Here is an 18,082-nt window from a genome sequence, read left to right on the forward strand (position 1 = left end):
AATCTTTAAAAAGGAAGAGGAAGGACAGTGAGAAAGGAATGAAGGAAGGAAGGAAGGATCCTTGGGAAGGAAGGAGGGAAGAAAAGAAAAGGTGTTCAAAGGGGTGACTGATTCAGACTACGGGGCAGGGGTTGGGGGGGGGGGGGAATTGGACTGCTTCTCCACAATGGAGGTAGGGAAGGTTACTCTGCAATGTATGTGACCCCTTAGGGTGTCCCTTGATGCTACCAGGCCCTAAGATTAAAATCTGGGAAACCATCTAGGTAGGATGATAAAGGGCACAGCTGAGCCCCTCAAGAATGAAGGTATGGGTCACCCCTCCAGTAAAAGAAGGAGGAGATGCTAAGGTGCTTGCTGAGGGCAGAGAAAATACAGAATGTATAGTAGAGGAAGATAATACCAGGTAAGGCCACATGACATGTTGTAGAAATAGCTAGCATGAATTTTTCCATTTTACTTTGTTAACACGTTTATGCACAAATAAACATGTATTAAGCCTATATCTGTTTTCTTTCCTCTATTTATCATGAAATGTACCATTGATCCAAGTATAATTAGTGGTTTTTGTAAATCTGTATTCTTATATTTAAGTTGTGCAAAGCTAAAAGACTATTCTTCAAAGGCTGTTGCCACCTATCCTAAAATATATAATACTTGTGGTAGTACATGGGATAGTTATATCATGTTTGTCAGAATTATATCCTCGTTAGTGTTTGCATTTGGAAACTAAGTGCAATGCAAAGAAAAGCGATGGGGTGTCAAACTGACAAAGGCAGACTTGTGAATGCTAATCTTGGGTGTTAAATTAAAATAAACTAGTGTTACCTCAGAAAAAAGAAATCTTAACCAAGAAATTTCCTACATCAGATTGGCCTGTGGGGAATTTTCTAGATTAATGATTGATGTGGGAGGGTTTGTAGTACTGTGGGCAGTACCACTCTGGGTAGATGGTCCTGGGTTGTGTAAAAAGGACTGAGTGTGCCACAGAAAACAAGCAACCATGGCTCTTGCCTCTGCTCTTGCTTGACTTCCTGTCCTGATTTCCCTCAATCAACGATTAGGATGTTTAAGTCAAATATACCCTTTCTGCCCCAAGTTGCTTTTGGTCACCATGTTTAACAAAGCAACAGAAAGTAACAAGGACAGTGCTGTAATTTAACATATTGGAGTTTAGACAGCAGGATTACTGTCTTATTAATATCTGTTTTCTAATTAAAGGGCAAAATGATTGATGGTTATAATTAGCCTGCAAAGTTCACAAGGCTACAAGTGATGTAAATTACATTCTCTTATCCAAGAAGTCATATTTTATAAACTTCATTAGTCAAAACTGTATTCTGTCCAATGTGCTTTTCATATTGACTCCTTAACATTTTTATGAGCAGCGGAAGGTAGAGATCTATTGTCAACCTCCTTCCAGGTGTGTAGCAATTGCCATGGAATATTTACAGAATAGAACATCTTCCCCAGTGATTTACTTATACCTGCATTTACTAGGATTCAGTAATGCCCAGGAAGTTTCTGAGATTTTACTGACCAATCGGACCCAGTTTTAATAATTACTGCACTGTAAGTACTTCATGAGTCTGTCTCAAAGCAAGCTTCTCACTACATTGATTTTATTATTCTTGTTTCTTTGAGACTCGTTTGTCAATTTTAATATCAGAAAATCATTTCACTTTAGTAAAACCAACAAATTAGTAAAATTCTGACTGGACATTAAATGTGCAAAAGTATTCCTAATCAGCTGAGATGTATGAACTTGCTTTGAAATATTACTTCACACCTGTCAAAGTTATAATGATTTTCTTTGTAAGGTCCTTCATAGTCTATTGGTTTCATTTTTTGGTATTTACTTGTTATGATTTTACTTTTTTTTCAAGAGGCTGGCCTTGAACTTCCAATTTTCCTGCCTTTCCCTTCTAAGTGCTGAGATTATGGACTTGTACAATATCTTACTGTATTCAATTTGATAAAACTTAGTTAGGATTTTGAACTTATATTTGTAAGTTTCAATTTTCCTTTCTTTTGACATCGTTTCCTATTTGCAACCATAAGTCTGTCAGACACCAAGGTTCAAGTTCTATCCTATAGATTGCTACACTGCTTCTGTAAAAGGAGAGGAGGTACATAGTACAGATGAATCTCTAGAGACTGTTTCTAAACAGACTGCTATGCTCAACCCTTAGAGGTCAAACACAAATGAATTCTAGGATCATTTCAATGACACATTAAAAAAATAAAAACTCTTCCCCACTTCTGAGTCATCTTTTGTGAATATTACTGGATTATTTCCTATATCTTATCTCCAGTCAAGCACAGGATAACTCAGGAAAGATACCCACTGTGCTTTTTTCAAGAAGTTATATGATTCCTAAACCATTTGAATAAAAACTACCTGTTCTCTCATCTCAAGCCATTGATTTAGCATCTTCTCACATTCTTAAAAGGCTTTTCCTTTAGTCTCCTATGGAGACAGAGTATCTTACAAATAAACTCAACATTAGATATCTCTCTCTGTTTTAAATGACAGGAGTGTAGTAGTGTTCTTATCACATGTACAATTTAACCCTATTCAGCTATATAATAAAAAAATAAAACAAAACTGGAAGGTAGGGGGTGGCGGAGAGATGGCCTAGAGGCTTAAGAGCAATTGATGCTCTAAAAATGACCTGGGTTTAAGTCTCAGCACCCACATGGTGGCTCACAACCACCTGTAACTTCAGCTCCAGAGGGTCCTACACCCTCTTCTGACTACTGAAGTCACATGGCTTACATGTGTTACACTGACATGCATGTAGGAAAAGCATTCATACACATAAAACAATTACTATAAAAAGATAAAGAAAAAAGTCCTAATGGGAAATCATCTATTTCTTTCTCATCTCAGTTCAGAAACTGGAGAGCAAATACTAAACTAACGTTTTTGGCTATCTACTAGAAAAGCAACTCTTTCTCATAGTATCTCTCACTCTCTTTTTTTCCCATTTTTTATTAGATATTTTCTTCATTTACATTTCAAATGCTATTCCGGAAGTTCCCTAAACTATCCCCCCACCCTGCTCCCCTACCCACCCACTCCCACTTCTTGGCCCTGGTGTTCCTCTGTACTGAGGCATATAAAGTATGCAAGACCAAGGGCCTCTCTTCCCAATGATGGCCAACTAGGCCATCTTCTGTTACATATGCAGGTAGAGACACGAGCTCTGGGAGGGTACTGGTTAGTTCATATTGTTGTTCCACCTATAGGGTTGCAGACCCCTTCAACTCCTTGGGTACTTTCTCTAGCTCCTCCATTAAGGGCCCTGTGTTCCATCTTATAGATGACTGTGAGGATCCATTTCTGTATTTGCCAGGCACTGGCATAGCCTCACACAAGACAGTTATATCAGGGTCCTTTCAGAAAAATCTTGTTGGCATATGTAATAGTATCTCTTTTCTACACATACTTTATTTTTTAAGTTGCTCAATGAGATTCTTACTGTGTACTCCATTTTGAAAAAAGAGAGACATTCAATTTTTCTTTTATAAACTATTAAAAATGTACTACATGAGGCTAAAGAGATCACTTAGAAGTTGAGGGCATGCACTGTTTTCCCAGAGCTCTTGGGGTTGCATCCCAGCACCCAGAAGGCTCACAACTTCCTGTAACACCAGCTTCAGGTTTCAACTCCCCTTTTCTGGCCTTCCTGAGTACCTGCACACATGTGCATTGCCATCATACATAAGTAAAAATAAAAGATAAATCATTAAAAACTGCGTCACAAAGTTGTATATTTTCCTCTCTGGTCTATACCATATAAATGAAACAAGGTAAGAAACATAACTTTCCTTATGGACATAAAACATATCCATGTTTAAATGTGTTAGGACAAAAATGTATGTATTATATGTTAAACAAACAGCTTACCTTGCTGAGCAGTTTGCTCTTGCGTTCGAGTCACAGTGAGGTCTAAGGGGCCTTCTTGCTCATCCTGAAGGCAGTTGTCTGCTTGGTTCATTTGGATACTTTTACACACGAGACTTGCTCCAATTGAACCATTTCTATTTTCTTGAATTTTACCGCTTTTTGAGATGTACTCAATTGCAAACTGACGTATCATTTTTTTCATTAATTCCTGAGCAACTAAGGGAATGTTAGGATCACAGTTCTGAGGAAGATCTGGGGAAGAAATAAATGTATCATTAAAAGACAAATATGAACAACCTGGGGGTTTTACAGAGAAATGACATTATTAGAATCTAGTGGCAGTTCACAGTGGTCAGCAGTCTCTTAGACTCAGAAATAGCAGCTATTCTTCCGAAATGTAACTTTTTAAAAAATTCATTTTTTATTTTTATCCCAAACAAAAGTACAGATCAAATAATTAGGAACAGGAGCAGGCTTTAACCTCTACAATTAAAAGTTCATTCAAACATTCTATTAGATATTAAAACTACATTTAGTATTTGACTACAAACCTTGTATGTGAGCCAAAGCTATACAATATACATCAATGACTAAGAAGACATCTAAGCTTTAGAACTCTCTACCAATGATTATTTTCTTACATTCATTCTATCAATTGTGTTTTGTGTAATACACTCAATTGTCATTAAAGACTTACTTCCCTTTACACAGAAAATGGACACTATAGAAAGCACCAGGCAAGTACAGTGACCTAGATAGTAGCCATCAAGATTCAAGATTTGCTAATATCCTGACACATTGCTTCCTTAAATTTGTAGAGCCACTGAAGAATATGAGCTGTCTCTGATTACTGCATTTCATTTATTAAAGAAAAATTGCAGCAAGTGTCACCCAACAGTGTCCTAAAAAGGGCAGTATTATTTACTACTGAAGATCTTGATCATACAAAGCATGTTGATCAGCTGTTGAAAGCTCTCACAGGCCTGCATCTACATTTACATTCTCCCCCCACTCCTCCCCCTCTCCCTATCTGGCAGAAACCTGTAAAATGGGGATGGGGATCAATTAAACAACTTTACTGTATTAAGTATAGGTTAATCACAAGGTCATCTATAAGCCAGCTGAGTACCAGCATGATACTAGAGGAAACTTTTTACACAAAGGTAAAAAGTTTGGCCTTCAGAGGTAGAAAGAACGAAAAGCCATGAGGGACAATTACACTTGGGAAGGCTTTCCACTTCTTTGAAATAGACCTACTTCTAGAGCCACTTACTTACACAGACCAGTACTATAGGAACAAGCCTTTCCTGGCCCAGAGTTGTATGAGAATAGGGGAAAATGTTCCCTAGTTTCACGGTTCAGTATTAGAATACCTGTTAAAAAGATAAAGGAGAGTCATCCCAGCATGATAAATCATTTATCATGATAGGTTCATGACTCTATAACACAAGAGGATTTGAAAATATATAATTCACAAGAAGGAAAGGAAAAATCTTACTTTTATCATGTCTATTTTCACTTTTTGTAACAAAATTAAACTTAAGCCAACATATTATTTAACCATGGAATATTCTCTTGATCTGGTGGAGACACTGCATAACACATACTATTTATTTCAAAGCAAATAATTTTCAATTATGAAAAACATTTGAGTGAAGGCACCATGGGATATAAGATCAGATTTTAGTCTTTACTTTCACTATTTGTTTACAAACTATCTGCTATAAAACAGAAGATCTAGCTATAGGTGGGAATCTTTGTGAATTTAAGCTAGCCACATACCATCTATGTTTTCTGTGTCCATATTTATTAAAGTAGCTATAATAAACAGTGGGAAGTCAAAATAGGGCTTTATCATAAAATGGTAATGAAATTATATAATTGTAGCTAAAATATTAAACTATCTTGGATATATAAACAGGTTATAAACTTGGAGATATAAAAAGGTTAAGTGTGATCTGTTATTAGAGGTGACAGAATAAGAGAAGCAAATAGGCACAGATTAAGTATAATATAGGATAAATCATAATATAAATCAGAGTCAAAATGGCAAGTAAGTTTCATACCTAAACATACAAACTCCAATGAGGTTTTTATGTTATTAAAAAATGATACTATTATCATATGCTCCCCAATAAAGCAAAATAAATAGTTTCTTTATTGGACATAGAAGTTACAAACACATTTCTTAATTATTACCTTCATAAATGGATGGCTTCAATAAAAATCCCTCACTTTTAAACACTGAATTCTGCTTCACATTATCTGTTTATGTAAGATGGTAGTTTTAAACTTAAGTATTCTTGGTAACTGCTGTGCAGCTTATTGATCAGTATCATTCGCCAATTTACAATAAAATTTACCATAATGGGAACAAAAACAATTTGATTTGTAACTAGAATTACATCTGAGTTTACGGCTAAGTTTAAATACTGTTCTATTCACTAAATCATGTTTTGTCTCTTCTATGTCTTTATGGTATACTATGGAATATGTACAAGTCAGCTGTTGATTACCTAATATGCTTCTCAAGTTACTTGTGCAAATCTGTTGTAACTCAAAACAAGAAGGAGAAAAAGAAGAAGAAGAAGAAGAAGAAGAAGAAGAAGAAGAAGAAGAAGAAGAAGAAGAAGAAGAAGAAGAAGAAGAAAAAGACGACCACCACCACCACCACCACCACCACCACCACCACCACCACCACGAACAAAAACAAAAAACCAAAAAAGAACTACAAATGTAAGATCTCTGTAAGGGAGTTTAAATTCTGTTTCTAGGGGTCATCTGAGACAATGTGTCCAGTTATATACAAGTACCATGATGTTTTATATATAAGGCTTAAACAGCTGGAGCAGGAGTGATCTACAAAGTAGTCGTCCATATGAACTAAAGAAAACATGCCCTTTGGCTGGAGAAGGAAGAATGCTGCCACCTACAAAAGGGTTTACTGCCCCTACCCAAGATGGATTTACTTTACCAACTGTTCATACTGGTTCAGTTCACACACTATCTTATTCTGCTACCTGCCTTGTCCTGATCTCACTCTGTATTTTCTAGCCTCTTACATTTTATTTCTCTCCTCAGAACAGTGAGCAGTCCCATGGGAGTCCCCAAGAATGAGCAAAGCATCCTCAAAAGTCAACAGTGTACTTCCTGGAAGTATATAATCCAAATTAAAAAAAAAAGTCTCAGAAGGCTGAAAACTCAGCCTACTCTCAAATTGTTAAGAACTGTGAGCCAATCAATCCAACTGAGATAGATGGATTCTCTGGATCAGATCTGTGATCCAGAGAAAATGTGAATTAATGTGTCTGTATAATTTTAAACAGCTAAATTTGTTATAAAATAAATACTGTAGTTTTTTTTTTTTTTGCTCTATATTAGTGGGATGCTATTATAATAAATGATTAAAGTGGTGACTTTAGAACCAGGCTGTGAGCTGTGAAGGTAACACCAATGAAAGGCTAAAAAAGCTGGGTGGTGGTGGTGCACGCCTTTAATCCCAGCACTTGGGAGGCAGAGGCAGGGAGATTTCTGAGTTCGAGGACAGCCTGGTCTACAGAGTGAGTTCCAGGACAGCCAGGGCTACACAGAGAAACCCTGTCTTTACCCCCCCTCCCCAAAAAAAGCCTACAATAACTTCAAGTTCCAGTTTATAGACTACACAGAGTATGTAGTAGGAAAATTAGGAAATATATAAAATACCAAACTCATTTTGTCTATAGTAACTTCCAAAAGTAAAAGATGTGCCTAATGTTGGAAGATCTACTGGTCAAATTTCTAAGCAAAACATAGAAGTCTTTTTGTTTAATCTTGCTAATTAAATTAAAATAAAAAAGGAGGTAAAGAAATGTTTAAAATAAAAGCTATCAAGCCATGGTTATTTAAAAATTCTCACATACGTAGAAAGAACAAGTGATCAAATTAAGGAGTACTTATCCAGGTAGGAGATGCAGCTAACAGTGCCTGGAAGTTTAAATCTCTAAACACATATAAAAAGAAAAAAAATCCAAATCAACAGCTATATGTCCCGCATTAAAAGTAAATAAACTAAAAACCAAATCAAAGCAAGCAGAATGTAAATGAATAGCTAGAGGAGAAATCAATGAAATACAGAATGGAAAAATAGAGATTAATGAAACTAAAAGATACAAACAAAAAACGAACTAAAAGAACAATAAAACATTAACTAGACTGATAACAAAAAACCCACAAACTCAAAATTGCTAAAACTGGGATGACAAGTAACACCACCAATTTTAAAAGAAAATACAGAAATATAAGGAAATACTATAAAAATGGTACTTCAGTTAGATAATCTAATTCCTAGAGGAACCCAAACTGGCTAACTGACTCAACAAACAACAGAAAGTCTTAACTGACTTAAAACAAGTCAAGATGAAATCAATAAACAAACACACTCAACATGGAAAAAAGTTCAGGATAGATGGTTTCAATGGCTACTTTGCCATCAGACATCTAAACAAGAACTAATTCCAACTGTTTTAAACTCTTTAAGTCAAAAGCAGGTGTACTTCTAACTCATCCTGTAAGGCTATTAATCTGATGTCAAGACAGGTAAAAACCTGCATATAACACTACCAAAAGAAAATTATCCATTTTACACACACACATGCGCGCATGCACACACACACAAACATGGGGGATATATGAACAAAATGGTACCAGACACAGTTCAGCAATACATAAAAAGAACTCTGAACAACAAAGTAGAGGGGCTTATTGCCCCATGAACTGGAGTCTGGGTCAAGAAATGAGAATCACTTAGTTATTGTAAAACTATTTATTAACAGACTGAAGTATACAAAAGCATCATCTCCAAAAATGCAGGAAAAAACCCACACAACAAGTCTTGATATTAAAACCATAAGAAGGATTAACTAAGCACAGAAGACAACTACTTCAATCCATACACCATAGGTAACATCAGGTTTGCTTTTTTTCAGTTCCTTGTGAGACAGTCTCACTATGTAGCTCTGTTGGATGTGAATTTGCAATCTTCCTGCAAATTTTCCCAAACTTCTGGGTATAAAAATGAAAGGAATGGGCTATAGCGTACAGTATCTTTTAAATACTGATCTGTGAGACTTAATTAGAATATCAAACTCTTTATGACAAGCTTATTCATTCATAATATTTTGGATATTACTTTTAGTCACTATTATTTTTGACCGACAGATTCAGAACTGTCATGGATTCTCTGATGGAAAATAAATTCATTATTTTTAGTGCTAATATGATATATGAATGGTCAGTCAGTACTTATTTACATTTTAAAGATTTACTTATCTAAAATTGTGTATATGTGTGCCTGTGTGTCTGTGTGTAGTTTAGTATACTGGAATGCCGGTACCCATGGAATCCAGAAGAGGGTGTCATATCCCTTACAGCTGGATTTACAAGTGGTTGTGATCCAACTTATCTGAATGGTGGGAACCAAACTCAGGTCTTCAGCAAGAACAGCAAACATGCTAACCACTGAGCATTCTCTCTACACCCCCAGCAGTGTTTATTTTTATTTTTGTCTAGCTTTTTAATGTAGAAACCTATGTGAAGAACATTTAAGTAATGAATTTTATGATACTTGATAATCCATTTTAACAGATTAGATAATTGATATTTCCATTTACACTTTCCTCATTAAGTGTCAGAATATATTCTTCCAATATATTCTCTCTCCTTACTATTTTTCTTCTATTGGCTTAGATAGATATAACATCAATTGTTTTATTAGCCACTGGAGGCTTTTACAAGCTTATTTTTCTTACAAATGTTTACACTTAACATATTTGTCCTATTAAATACATGAACAATTCCTTAATTCTAGCCTTGCTACTCTCGTTTACATGGTGGTATCTGGCATCAGTCCTCTCTCTAATTCTTTCCAACCTAACTATCATTAAACACATAGTAGCTATTTTGTTCTTTCATTTCTTAGCACCTTTAACACTTCTAATTTATAGCTAAATTATTGATGGCTTTTTCAGATTTTCAAAAACTTTTGCTATATGCAACATATTGTTTAAAAATTTACATTTTAAATTCAACTGTATGATTTTTATTTTTAATATTCTGCTTGGTTACTTGTATCTCTGGCTGGCCTGAACCTCACTTTATGCCACCAAGCCTAGCTATACTTATATTTTTTATGTGGATGCTCATCACAAGCATGCCAGGCGTCCAGGGTGATCAGAAGAAGGCATCATATCCTCTGGAACTAGAGTTATGGATGCTTGTGAACCACAATGTTGGTGCTGGGAAGTGAACCCAGGTACTCTGAGGGAGCTCTTAACTGCAGAGCCATCTCTGAAGTCCCACATTGTAGTAGCTTTTCACACATTTTAACTTTTTATTGTTATAAAGAAAGCCTCATTCCTTTTTTAAAAATTTCTTTTATATACACAAGTATTTTGCCCACATGAATGTGCAATGCACCATGTGCATGCCTGATGCTCATAGGGGTCAAAGAGCATGTCAGATACCCCAGAACAGGAGTTATAGATCGTTGTGTGCCATTATGTGGGAGCTGAAAATCTAACCCAGTTCCCCCAAATAAATAGATCATAACATATAAAAGTAAGATTCATTAGATCATAGCATACAAAAGTAGGATTCATTACAAAAGTATTGGAAGAAAATAATAAAGAGCAAGACCAGACCATCAAAGACTGAAATTGAAAAATGAGAAGGTTTGGGCCTGGAGTGATGGCTCAGCATCTTTGTACTCCCCTTCTTTATGTCTCTACGCTTTAGTGTCATATAAGGTCTAGAGAGCATATGGAAGCAATGAAAGCAAAAACTGAAATAAGGGGGAAAACTCATGACTTTAGAACTTTTCTTGCTTTAAAGTCATCAAGAGGTTATATTGCTTAAGACTAGAATAAAGAATATAGCTTCTCATTAGATGGAGCCTGGGGAGAGTTAGGAGAAGGACTGAGGGACACAGAGAGGACAGGAACTCCACAGGAAGACCAACAGAGCCAACTAACCTGGATCCTTGGAGGCAACCAGAGACTGAACCACCAACCAAAGAGCATACATGGGCTAGACCTATCCCCTCTACATCCCACAAGTGCACCTTTATCTTCATGTGGGTCCTCTAACAACTGGGGCAGCGGCTATCCCTGACTCTGTGTCCCTGTCTCTGTTCCTCTAACTCGGCTGCCTTGTCTGGCCTCAGGGGAGTGGATTTGCCTAGTGCTGCAGTGACTTGATGTGCCAGGATGGGTTGACATAGGGGGCACCTCCCCCTTCTCAGAGGAGAAAATGGGGGGATGGAAGAGGAGCTGTGTGAAGGGGGACTAGGAGGAGAGGGGGGTTGTAATCACAATGTAAAGTGAATAAATAAAATAAAAAGAATATAGTTTGTATTTTACATCTTTAAAAATAAACAAGTTCATTTGGCTCTTTGGAAAAAATAATCAGTTTGATTATGATATTAAGAATAAGAAAAAATATACAAGCTTACTAGAACCAAAAATAAAATGCATCATTATTATAGATGCCAATTATTTAAAAGGAGAAATAAAAATTATGAGTAAGTTCAATGCTCAAAAGTTACTAGTAGTTGGGAATGGACTGATTCCTTGGAAAGCAATCTTCCAAAATGTATGACAAGAAAACCAGGCCATGGTGGCGCTTGCCTTTAATCCCAACACTAGGAGGCAGATGCAGGTAGATCTCTGATTTCAGGTCCAGCCTGGTCTACAGAGTAAATTCCTGGACAGCCTGTGGCTTCTACTTCAGCTCCTGCCTTCAAGTTTCTTTCCTGCTTAGTTCCTGCTCCGACTTTTCTCAGTGTTGGACTACCACTTGGAAGTCTAAGATGAAATAAACTCTTTCATTTCCATGTTACTTTTGGCTATGATGTTCATCAATTATTATCAATTATAAACAATATGTTTATACACTGAAAATTTAAAGAATGTTGGGAAAATATATGAATATGAGAACACTGAACTTTCTGCTCCATCTACAAACTTAAATTCACTTAAAAAAACAACAGATTATACTAGGGATATGGTGGTATATGCCTATAATACTAATATTTAGAAGGCTGAGGTAGAAGAATTTAAAGTTGATGGGTAGCATGAATAAAATAGTGGGAACCCCCATTTGAAATATAAATAAGGCCTATTAATGAAAAATTAATTTTAAAAAGATTAAATGAAAATTTTATACTTTCCCCTCCATGGTCTTCCTTAAAAAGTCACTCAGCAGATGGCACCAGAGATCCTTTAGAACAGTGTTTTTGTTTTTTGTTTTTTGTTTTTTTCTTTTTTTTGGTTTTTCGAGACAGGGTTTCTCGAAACCTGGTGTCCTGGAACTCACTTTGTAGACCAGGCTGGCCTCGAACTCAGAAATCCGCCTGCCTCTGCCTCCCGAGTGCTGGGATCAAAGGTGTGCGCCACCACGCCTGGCTAGAAGGTTCTTAACCTTCCTAATGCTGAAATCATTTAGGAGTTCCTGATGTGGTGACATCCCAACCATAAAATTATTTTTGTTGCTATTTTATAACTCTAACCTTGCTATTTTTATGAATTGTGATATAAATACCTGATATGTAGGATATATGTCCATTGTTACAAACTGAACATAATTAAAGCAGAGTGATTAACCATAAAACAATATGTGATTACATATTGTGAAATATTTATTTCTCATTATAAATAAAAATTTGTTTTGAAGCATGGTATAGCGTGGCTAACAGTCTTACTATAACAACAGTAAACTACATGGCTACATTTTGTGACAGTATGTGTAAAAAGCCAATGTCAGTGCAAAGGTTGAGATGGTTTCTTTTTGACCAGATCAGAAATTCTTGGAATAGTCTTTACAAGAGGACAACAAAGATTACTTTCCACAAGTCTATTTATATATTTAGATTTGATACCCAGCAAGCTACAGATCCCTGTTTCACAGAGCTATGGTGTTGGAAATGGAAGAAGGTGGTGCACCACAGTCTCAGACCGGGCAGGACAGGACTGGAAACATCTGCTCCAGAAGTGTGTAACTAGCACTGTGAGAAGCCAGTTCTTGCTACATTGCTGTTAATAAGCTCAATGAACTTTACTGTCTCAGGAACATCTTCAACTTTATTAAAGGGCTTTCGGCAAGTGCAAATGGGGGTCATGTAGATTTGGAAAATGAAATAAAATTTTGTCTGCAAGCTTGTGCAAGTGATGTTTCATAGAAATTATCATTGTAATCCTTTTGTCTGGCTCAATGTCATGTTCCTCAAAGAAGGCAGGTAAGGTTAGGTAACATGTAAAATTTATTTTTATCCTCTAATTTTCCTGGCCAAACCTGAAGTTTCATTTGGAATAAATCTTTTTGGACTTTTTCAGACAAATCAAGGCAGGCTGCGTTCTGTGATAGTTAAGTTATTCAAGATGGCAAAGATGTCAACAAAGTAAGCTATCTTCTGTTACTCACTTTCATTTTGAGTGCATCACAAAGATCGACAACATGTTTTAGAACTTTTCATCTTGCTCTATCTCACTGCAGTGTGAAATAGCAGAGCCGTGTATGATGCATCCAACTCCTCACTGTTTCAACAGCAGACTGTTTAAAGAACTCACTTGGACAAAAGTGACAGAACTTATGGTGCCGATCATTACTTCTTGTAACTCCTGTGGCAGTGACTTCATTGGTAATATTTGCCAATAAATCATACAGTGAGTTCCGATGACTTCTGCTGACTCATTCAGTTCCAAACATTGAAATCCAGATCACCATTCTAGCATAGCTAGGGCAGAAACCTTTCCCCAACAGATCTTGTGATCTTTCAAAAATGAACCAACTGTGTCAAAAACATTACATGCAGAAATGTTGTTTTACGACATTTGCAGAAGAGAAATTCATCTTAGAGTCTCCATCATTAATATACCTTGCATAAATCAGTGAATAATTTGCAAAGTCTGTGGACTGATCAAACTAGATACTGAATATTAGAAGTGGAATATATTTAATTTCCTGAATTACCTGACCAAGTATATCAGCAGACATGCCATCTATTCTTCAGTAGACAGTGTCGTTAAATAAGGAAATTGCATTCAACTGAGTAAAAAATTCATCTCCACTAATAACTCAAACAATGATGGCCGCTGGCAACTGTAAATCTTCACCAATAGTATGACAGTTCACAGCTCTAACAAGTCTGAGTGCCACCACATGTGCAGCTTCCATGGCTGCTACATTTTGTTTGTGGTAGCTGCCACCAGTATTAAGTCTGGTTTTCTTGAGTCCATCATCTTTGCTTCTAAAATAGTTGGTATCCTTGCCAGAAAAGCTAAGTTGTTTGCTATCAAAATGGCTTTTTAGTTTGTTCAGCTTCACAACAAATACCACATTATAGTTTCTCAACTTCTGCTGTAATTATTGAGGTCAAACCATACTATAAAAAATCCTTACTATATTTTCTTTTCTTAATGTTCTTCTCTACACGATCCACTGTCATGGGATGGTTTTCTAATGAGAATAATATATAACACTAGCTTTAAGAGTACAAAAGATCATACATGGCATAGTCCAGTCAATAAGCTTCATTAATGTTTCCTATGATGTGCCTTTTCTTTTGTTTTCTATTTTCTTTATATACCTGTAACTATCACAAGGGGGCAGTATTCACAATGGGAATATAAAAATTAAGTTCCCATGGTACTGATAATATTTTTTCCCAGTAGTTAATGATTTTACAGTACATGATTTTACATTTACCCAGCAATTATAATTCATAAAGTGTTACTTTACCTTCAATATTGCTACTTTCAACACAATAGCTGCTCGCCACACATGTATGACCGGGCTGGCAAAGTACTTTATGGTGTCACCCCTATCACACCCCTGCATTTGTTCAGGGTGTCTGTGTCCAGGTAGTTATATGTGGGCTTATCTACATCTAGGCAGGTCAGTCTGGAGACAGATAGAGGAGTGGTATTTCAGTTCCTAAGAATCATCGGAAATACTAGTGTTCTGATTGTCTTAGGTGACCCAACCCCTGTGAAAGTCACTAGACTCTCAAAGAGGTCATGAATTTCATTTTTTGTGTGTATGTCTGGTGCATATATTTGTTTGTGTATGCACGCACATGTGTGGAGCCAGAGGTTGACACTGGATGTCACATATGATCACTGGCTATATCATTTTTTAAAGACAGTGTTTTTTTTTTTTTTTTTGTTTTTTGTTTGTTTTTTTTTTTTAACTAAACCTGGAGTTCATTCATTTGACTAGGCTTACTGACCACTGAGCTCCAGGGATCTTCTTGTCTGAACATCTCCATGGCTACCACACCCAGCTTTCCTATGCATACTAAAGATCTAAACTCAGGTACTAACCTTTACATGGTAGGCACTGATTAAGCTATCTCCCTACCTCTATATTTTAAAACAAAGACATGACAGTAAGAGCTGAGAAGCCTGGCCATTCATGACTTCTGACTGACTGATTTTGTATGTGTGTGTGTATGTAAATATATGTATGAGTGTATACAGACAGACAGACAGACAGACACACACACACATACATATCAGGGAGTATAGTGCAAAATAACCAGACACCTATACAAGATCATTTGTCAGTTATACAAAACAAAAAGGCAGGGGAATGTAGGAATACATATATTTATGTACGTACTTGTATGTACACATACACATACATGTACTCTATAAGAATATGAACACATATCTATAGATAATTTTGGAATAGGGTCTCATGTAGTTGAAGTTAACCTCAAACTCCTTATGCAGCCAAGGATGACCTTGAACTACGAATCCTTCTTACTTAACCTCAGAAGTGCTAAGATTACAGGCATACATGATTATGCTTGACTTTACTGGACAAAACTTTAAGATCTCCAAATTTAAATAGGATTCAACCTAACTGTATTTCTACAGAGAAGGAAAAACAAAAAGAGAAAAAGCAAGCCAGGAATAGTGAGAGACTTCCAACATAAGCTTATCTCTTAAGGTAAGACTATGTGATATCAATAATATAAATCCTAGTGTGAGTATCATGATCATTTTTCAACTACAATCTTTTTAGTTCTTGGGTTCACAGTTTGAAAGGTAGGTTGAAAAGGCAAAACAAAACAAAACCCAAAAAAACCAACCCCCCCAAACAAAAACAAAATCCCCTATAATCTGAACTTATTTGGTTCAAAGACAATGAATATATGCACTTATATGATTTTATTTCCTGGGTTCAGATATAAGTGTTCAAAGGACATTTGCATTGTAAAACAGGACATGGTAGATTACCCTGATTCATCATTTTCCATTTTCTGCATGTTTCTAATGTTATCTGTGTTGATTTGAAAGTCAAACTATAACAATGTTTCTATTAATTTTACTCAGTTGGAATAACTAACATCTAATATTGTAGAAGGCTCTTAAATAGTACAAGTGAAAATCTACAGAATACTTTCCTTTATCCATATGTGATATATTCTAAGATTCTCTTTAGATGTCTAAAGTTATAAAACCCTGTAAAATGTTTTTTTCCTTTTATCATAAACATACATGTTTATGATAAAACGTTTATCAATATGGTATAGTACTAGATTAAAAATGAAGTATAAAGAAACAGAACTATTAATATAAAAATTAGAATATAAAATGGTGTACGTTAAACACATTTATAATCCCTCTGAACAATTTAGACACTCATTTTCACTTAAGGCTTGTTTCTACTACTCATGGCTCTCTTAATGCCAAATATTCTTCTGTAGTAACAACACACTACAGTATGGTTATTTAAAACTCACGATGTATGTATTTCTATGATTTTCCACTTAGTATTCTTACATCATGCTTGACCATGTGCAACTGAACAATAGCCAAGCGTAACGCCATAAATTCAGGTTGCATTATGTATAGCAAATACATCTCATGTATCAATATGCTTACTAGGTATGGATCATTTTACTTTAATTTCATAATTGCTGTATGGTTTATCTTATATAATTTACATACAGGGCTAACAGTTTTATTGCATGCGGGCCAGTGTGTAGATACATGTGCAAGAACCCTATGCATGAGGGTTCAGCTGGTAAAAAGCACCTGAAACCAAGAGTTTGATCCAAAAGGAGGAAGAAGAAAACCCACTCTTCAAGTTGTCTTCTGGCCTTGATAGAATATAAAATAATTTTTAAGATGTAAAAAATTATTAAACTTTAAATTCACCCAAACAATCCAGAGATATACATTAGGCTGATTTTACCTATCTTGTATGTTAACGCCAACATAGCTGTGACCTGAGGTCACGGTTTCCAAGTGTCGTTGACTATTGCAAATGCATTTCGACTTCGTGTGGATCACTTATGTTGGCACACTTAACACAAGAAGCATTAACAGTCTCACTACACTGCATGAATAGAAAAGAACTCTAGAAAGAATGGGTCAATTTTTACAATCATGGTTTCTATCATCAGATTGTAGTACTACTGCATGGTGAACGGTAGGAAGGATTAATTTAATCCTTTAAAGCATGTTTTCAGAATAGGATGTAAAAATAAGATGGTTACTTACATCACTCTCATTAACAAAGTTAAAATAAACCTTTTAACTTCCCCTTTCCCTTGCTGAAAATCTCATGTAATAAAGGGATAAATGAAAAATATAAAACATTCCCCAGGGATCTATATTAACAAGTATGATACAAAGAATACTAAAAGACAAAGGAAGTACACATGCTTGTCCTCACAATTAAGAAACACAGCTAACATAAATAGAGAGGATATGTAGAATATCTATCAATTATCAATTACTGGCAAATCTAGATATGTATTTTCACTAAAGGGAGATATAGCAGAACAAACTATGACCTAGTTGTGTAGCTATCATGAGAGCAAACAGGAAAGTCATTTGACTTGAGCCTCACGTTCATAAATTTTATACATACTCTCACTCACTCACACATATACATATATACACACATATAATATCTTGTTCATATAAGGTTATATATTTCTATATGGAAGGATTATCCCTATCTAGACTATGTTGATATTATAAATCTTATAATCGTCTTGCAACTACAATTTTTATATAAATGTGTCAAAAGCTTAATTTGTTATACAAAACAATTAAAATATACAATTTATATATTTTTACTCTAACAGTAAATTTGCCAAGCCTCTCTTAATCCTTCAGAGCT

At 35.6% G+C, this 18,082-nt stretch overlaps 1 protein-coding gene and 1 pseudogene across 17 annotated transcripts in view; both read right to left on the reverse strand.

The window, feature by feature from the left end:
- Lcorl (ligand dependent nuclear receptor corepressor-like) overlaps positions 1-18,082 on the reverse strand; it is a 160,655-nt gene that overhangs the window by 45,965 nt on the left and 96,608 nt on the right. For 16 of the 17 annotated variants that reach the window (XM_030254339.1, XM_011240710.3, XM_030254338.1 and 13 more), the window contains one exon: positions 3,911-4,162. The exons of the other annotated variant lie outside the window; for it this stretch is intronic. In XM_030254339.1, the coding sequence (XP_030110199.1) occupies positions 3,911-4,162 (252 nt within the window). The remainder of the gene's footprint in view (positions 1-3,910; positions 4,163-18,082) is intronic. 17 annotated transcript variants of the gene reach the window in all.
- Positions 12,706-14,396, reverse strand: Gm21020 (predicted gene, 21020; annotated as a pseudogene).

The sequence above is a fragment of the Mus musculus genome, chromosome 5, assembly GCF_000001635.26.
Source record: "Mus musculus strain C57BL/6J chromosome 5, GRCm38.p6 C57BL/6J".
Taxonomy (NCBI): Eukaryota; Metazoa; Chordata; class Mammalia; order Rodentia; family Muridae; genus Mus; species Mus musculus.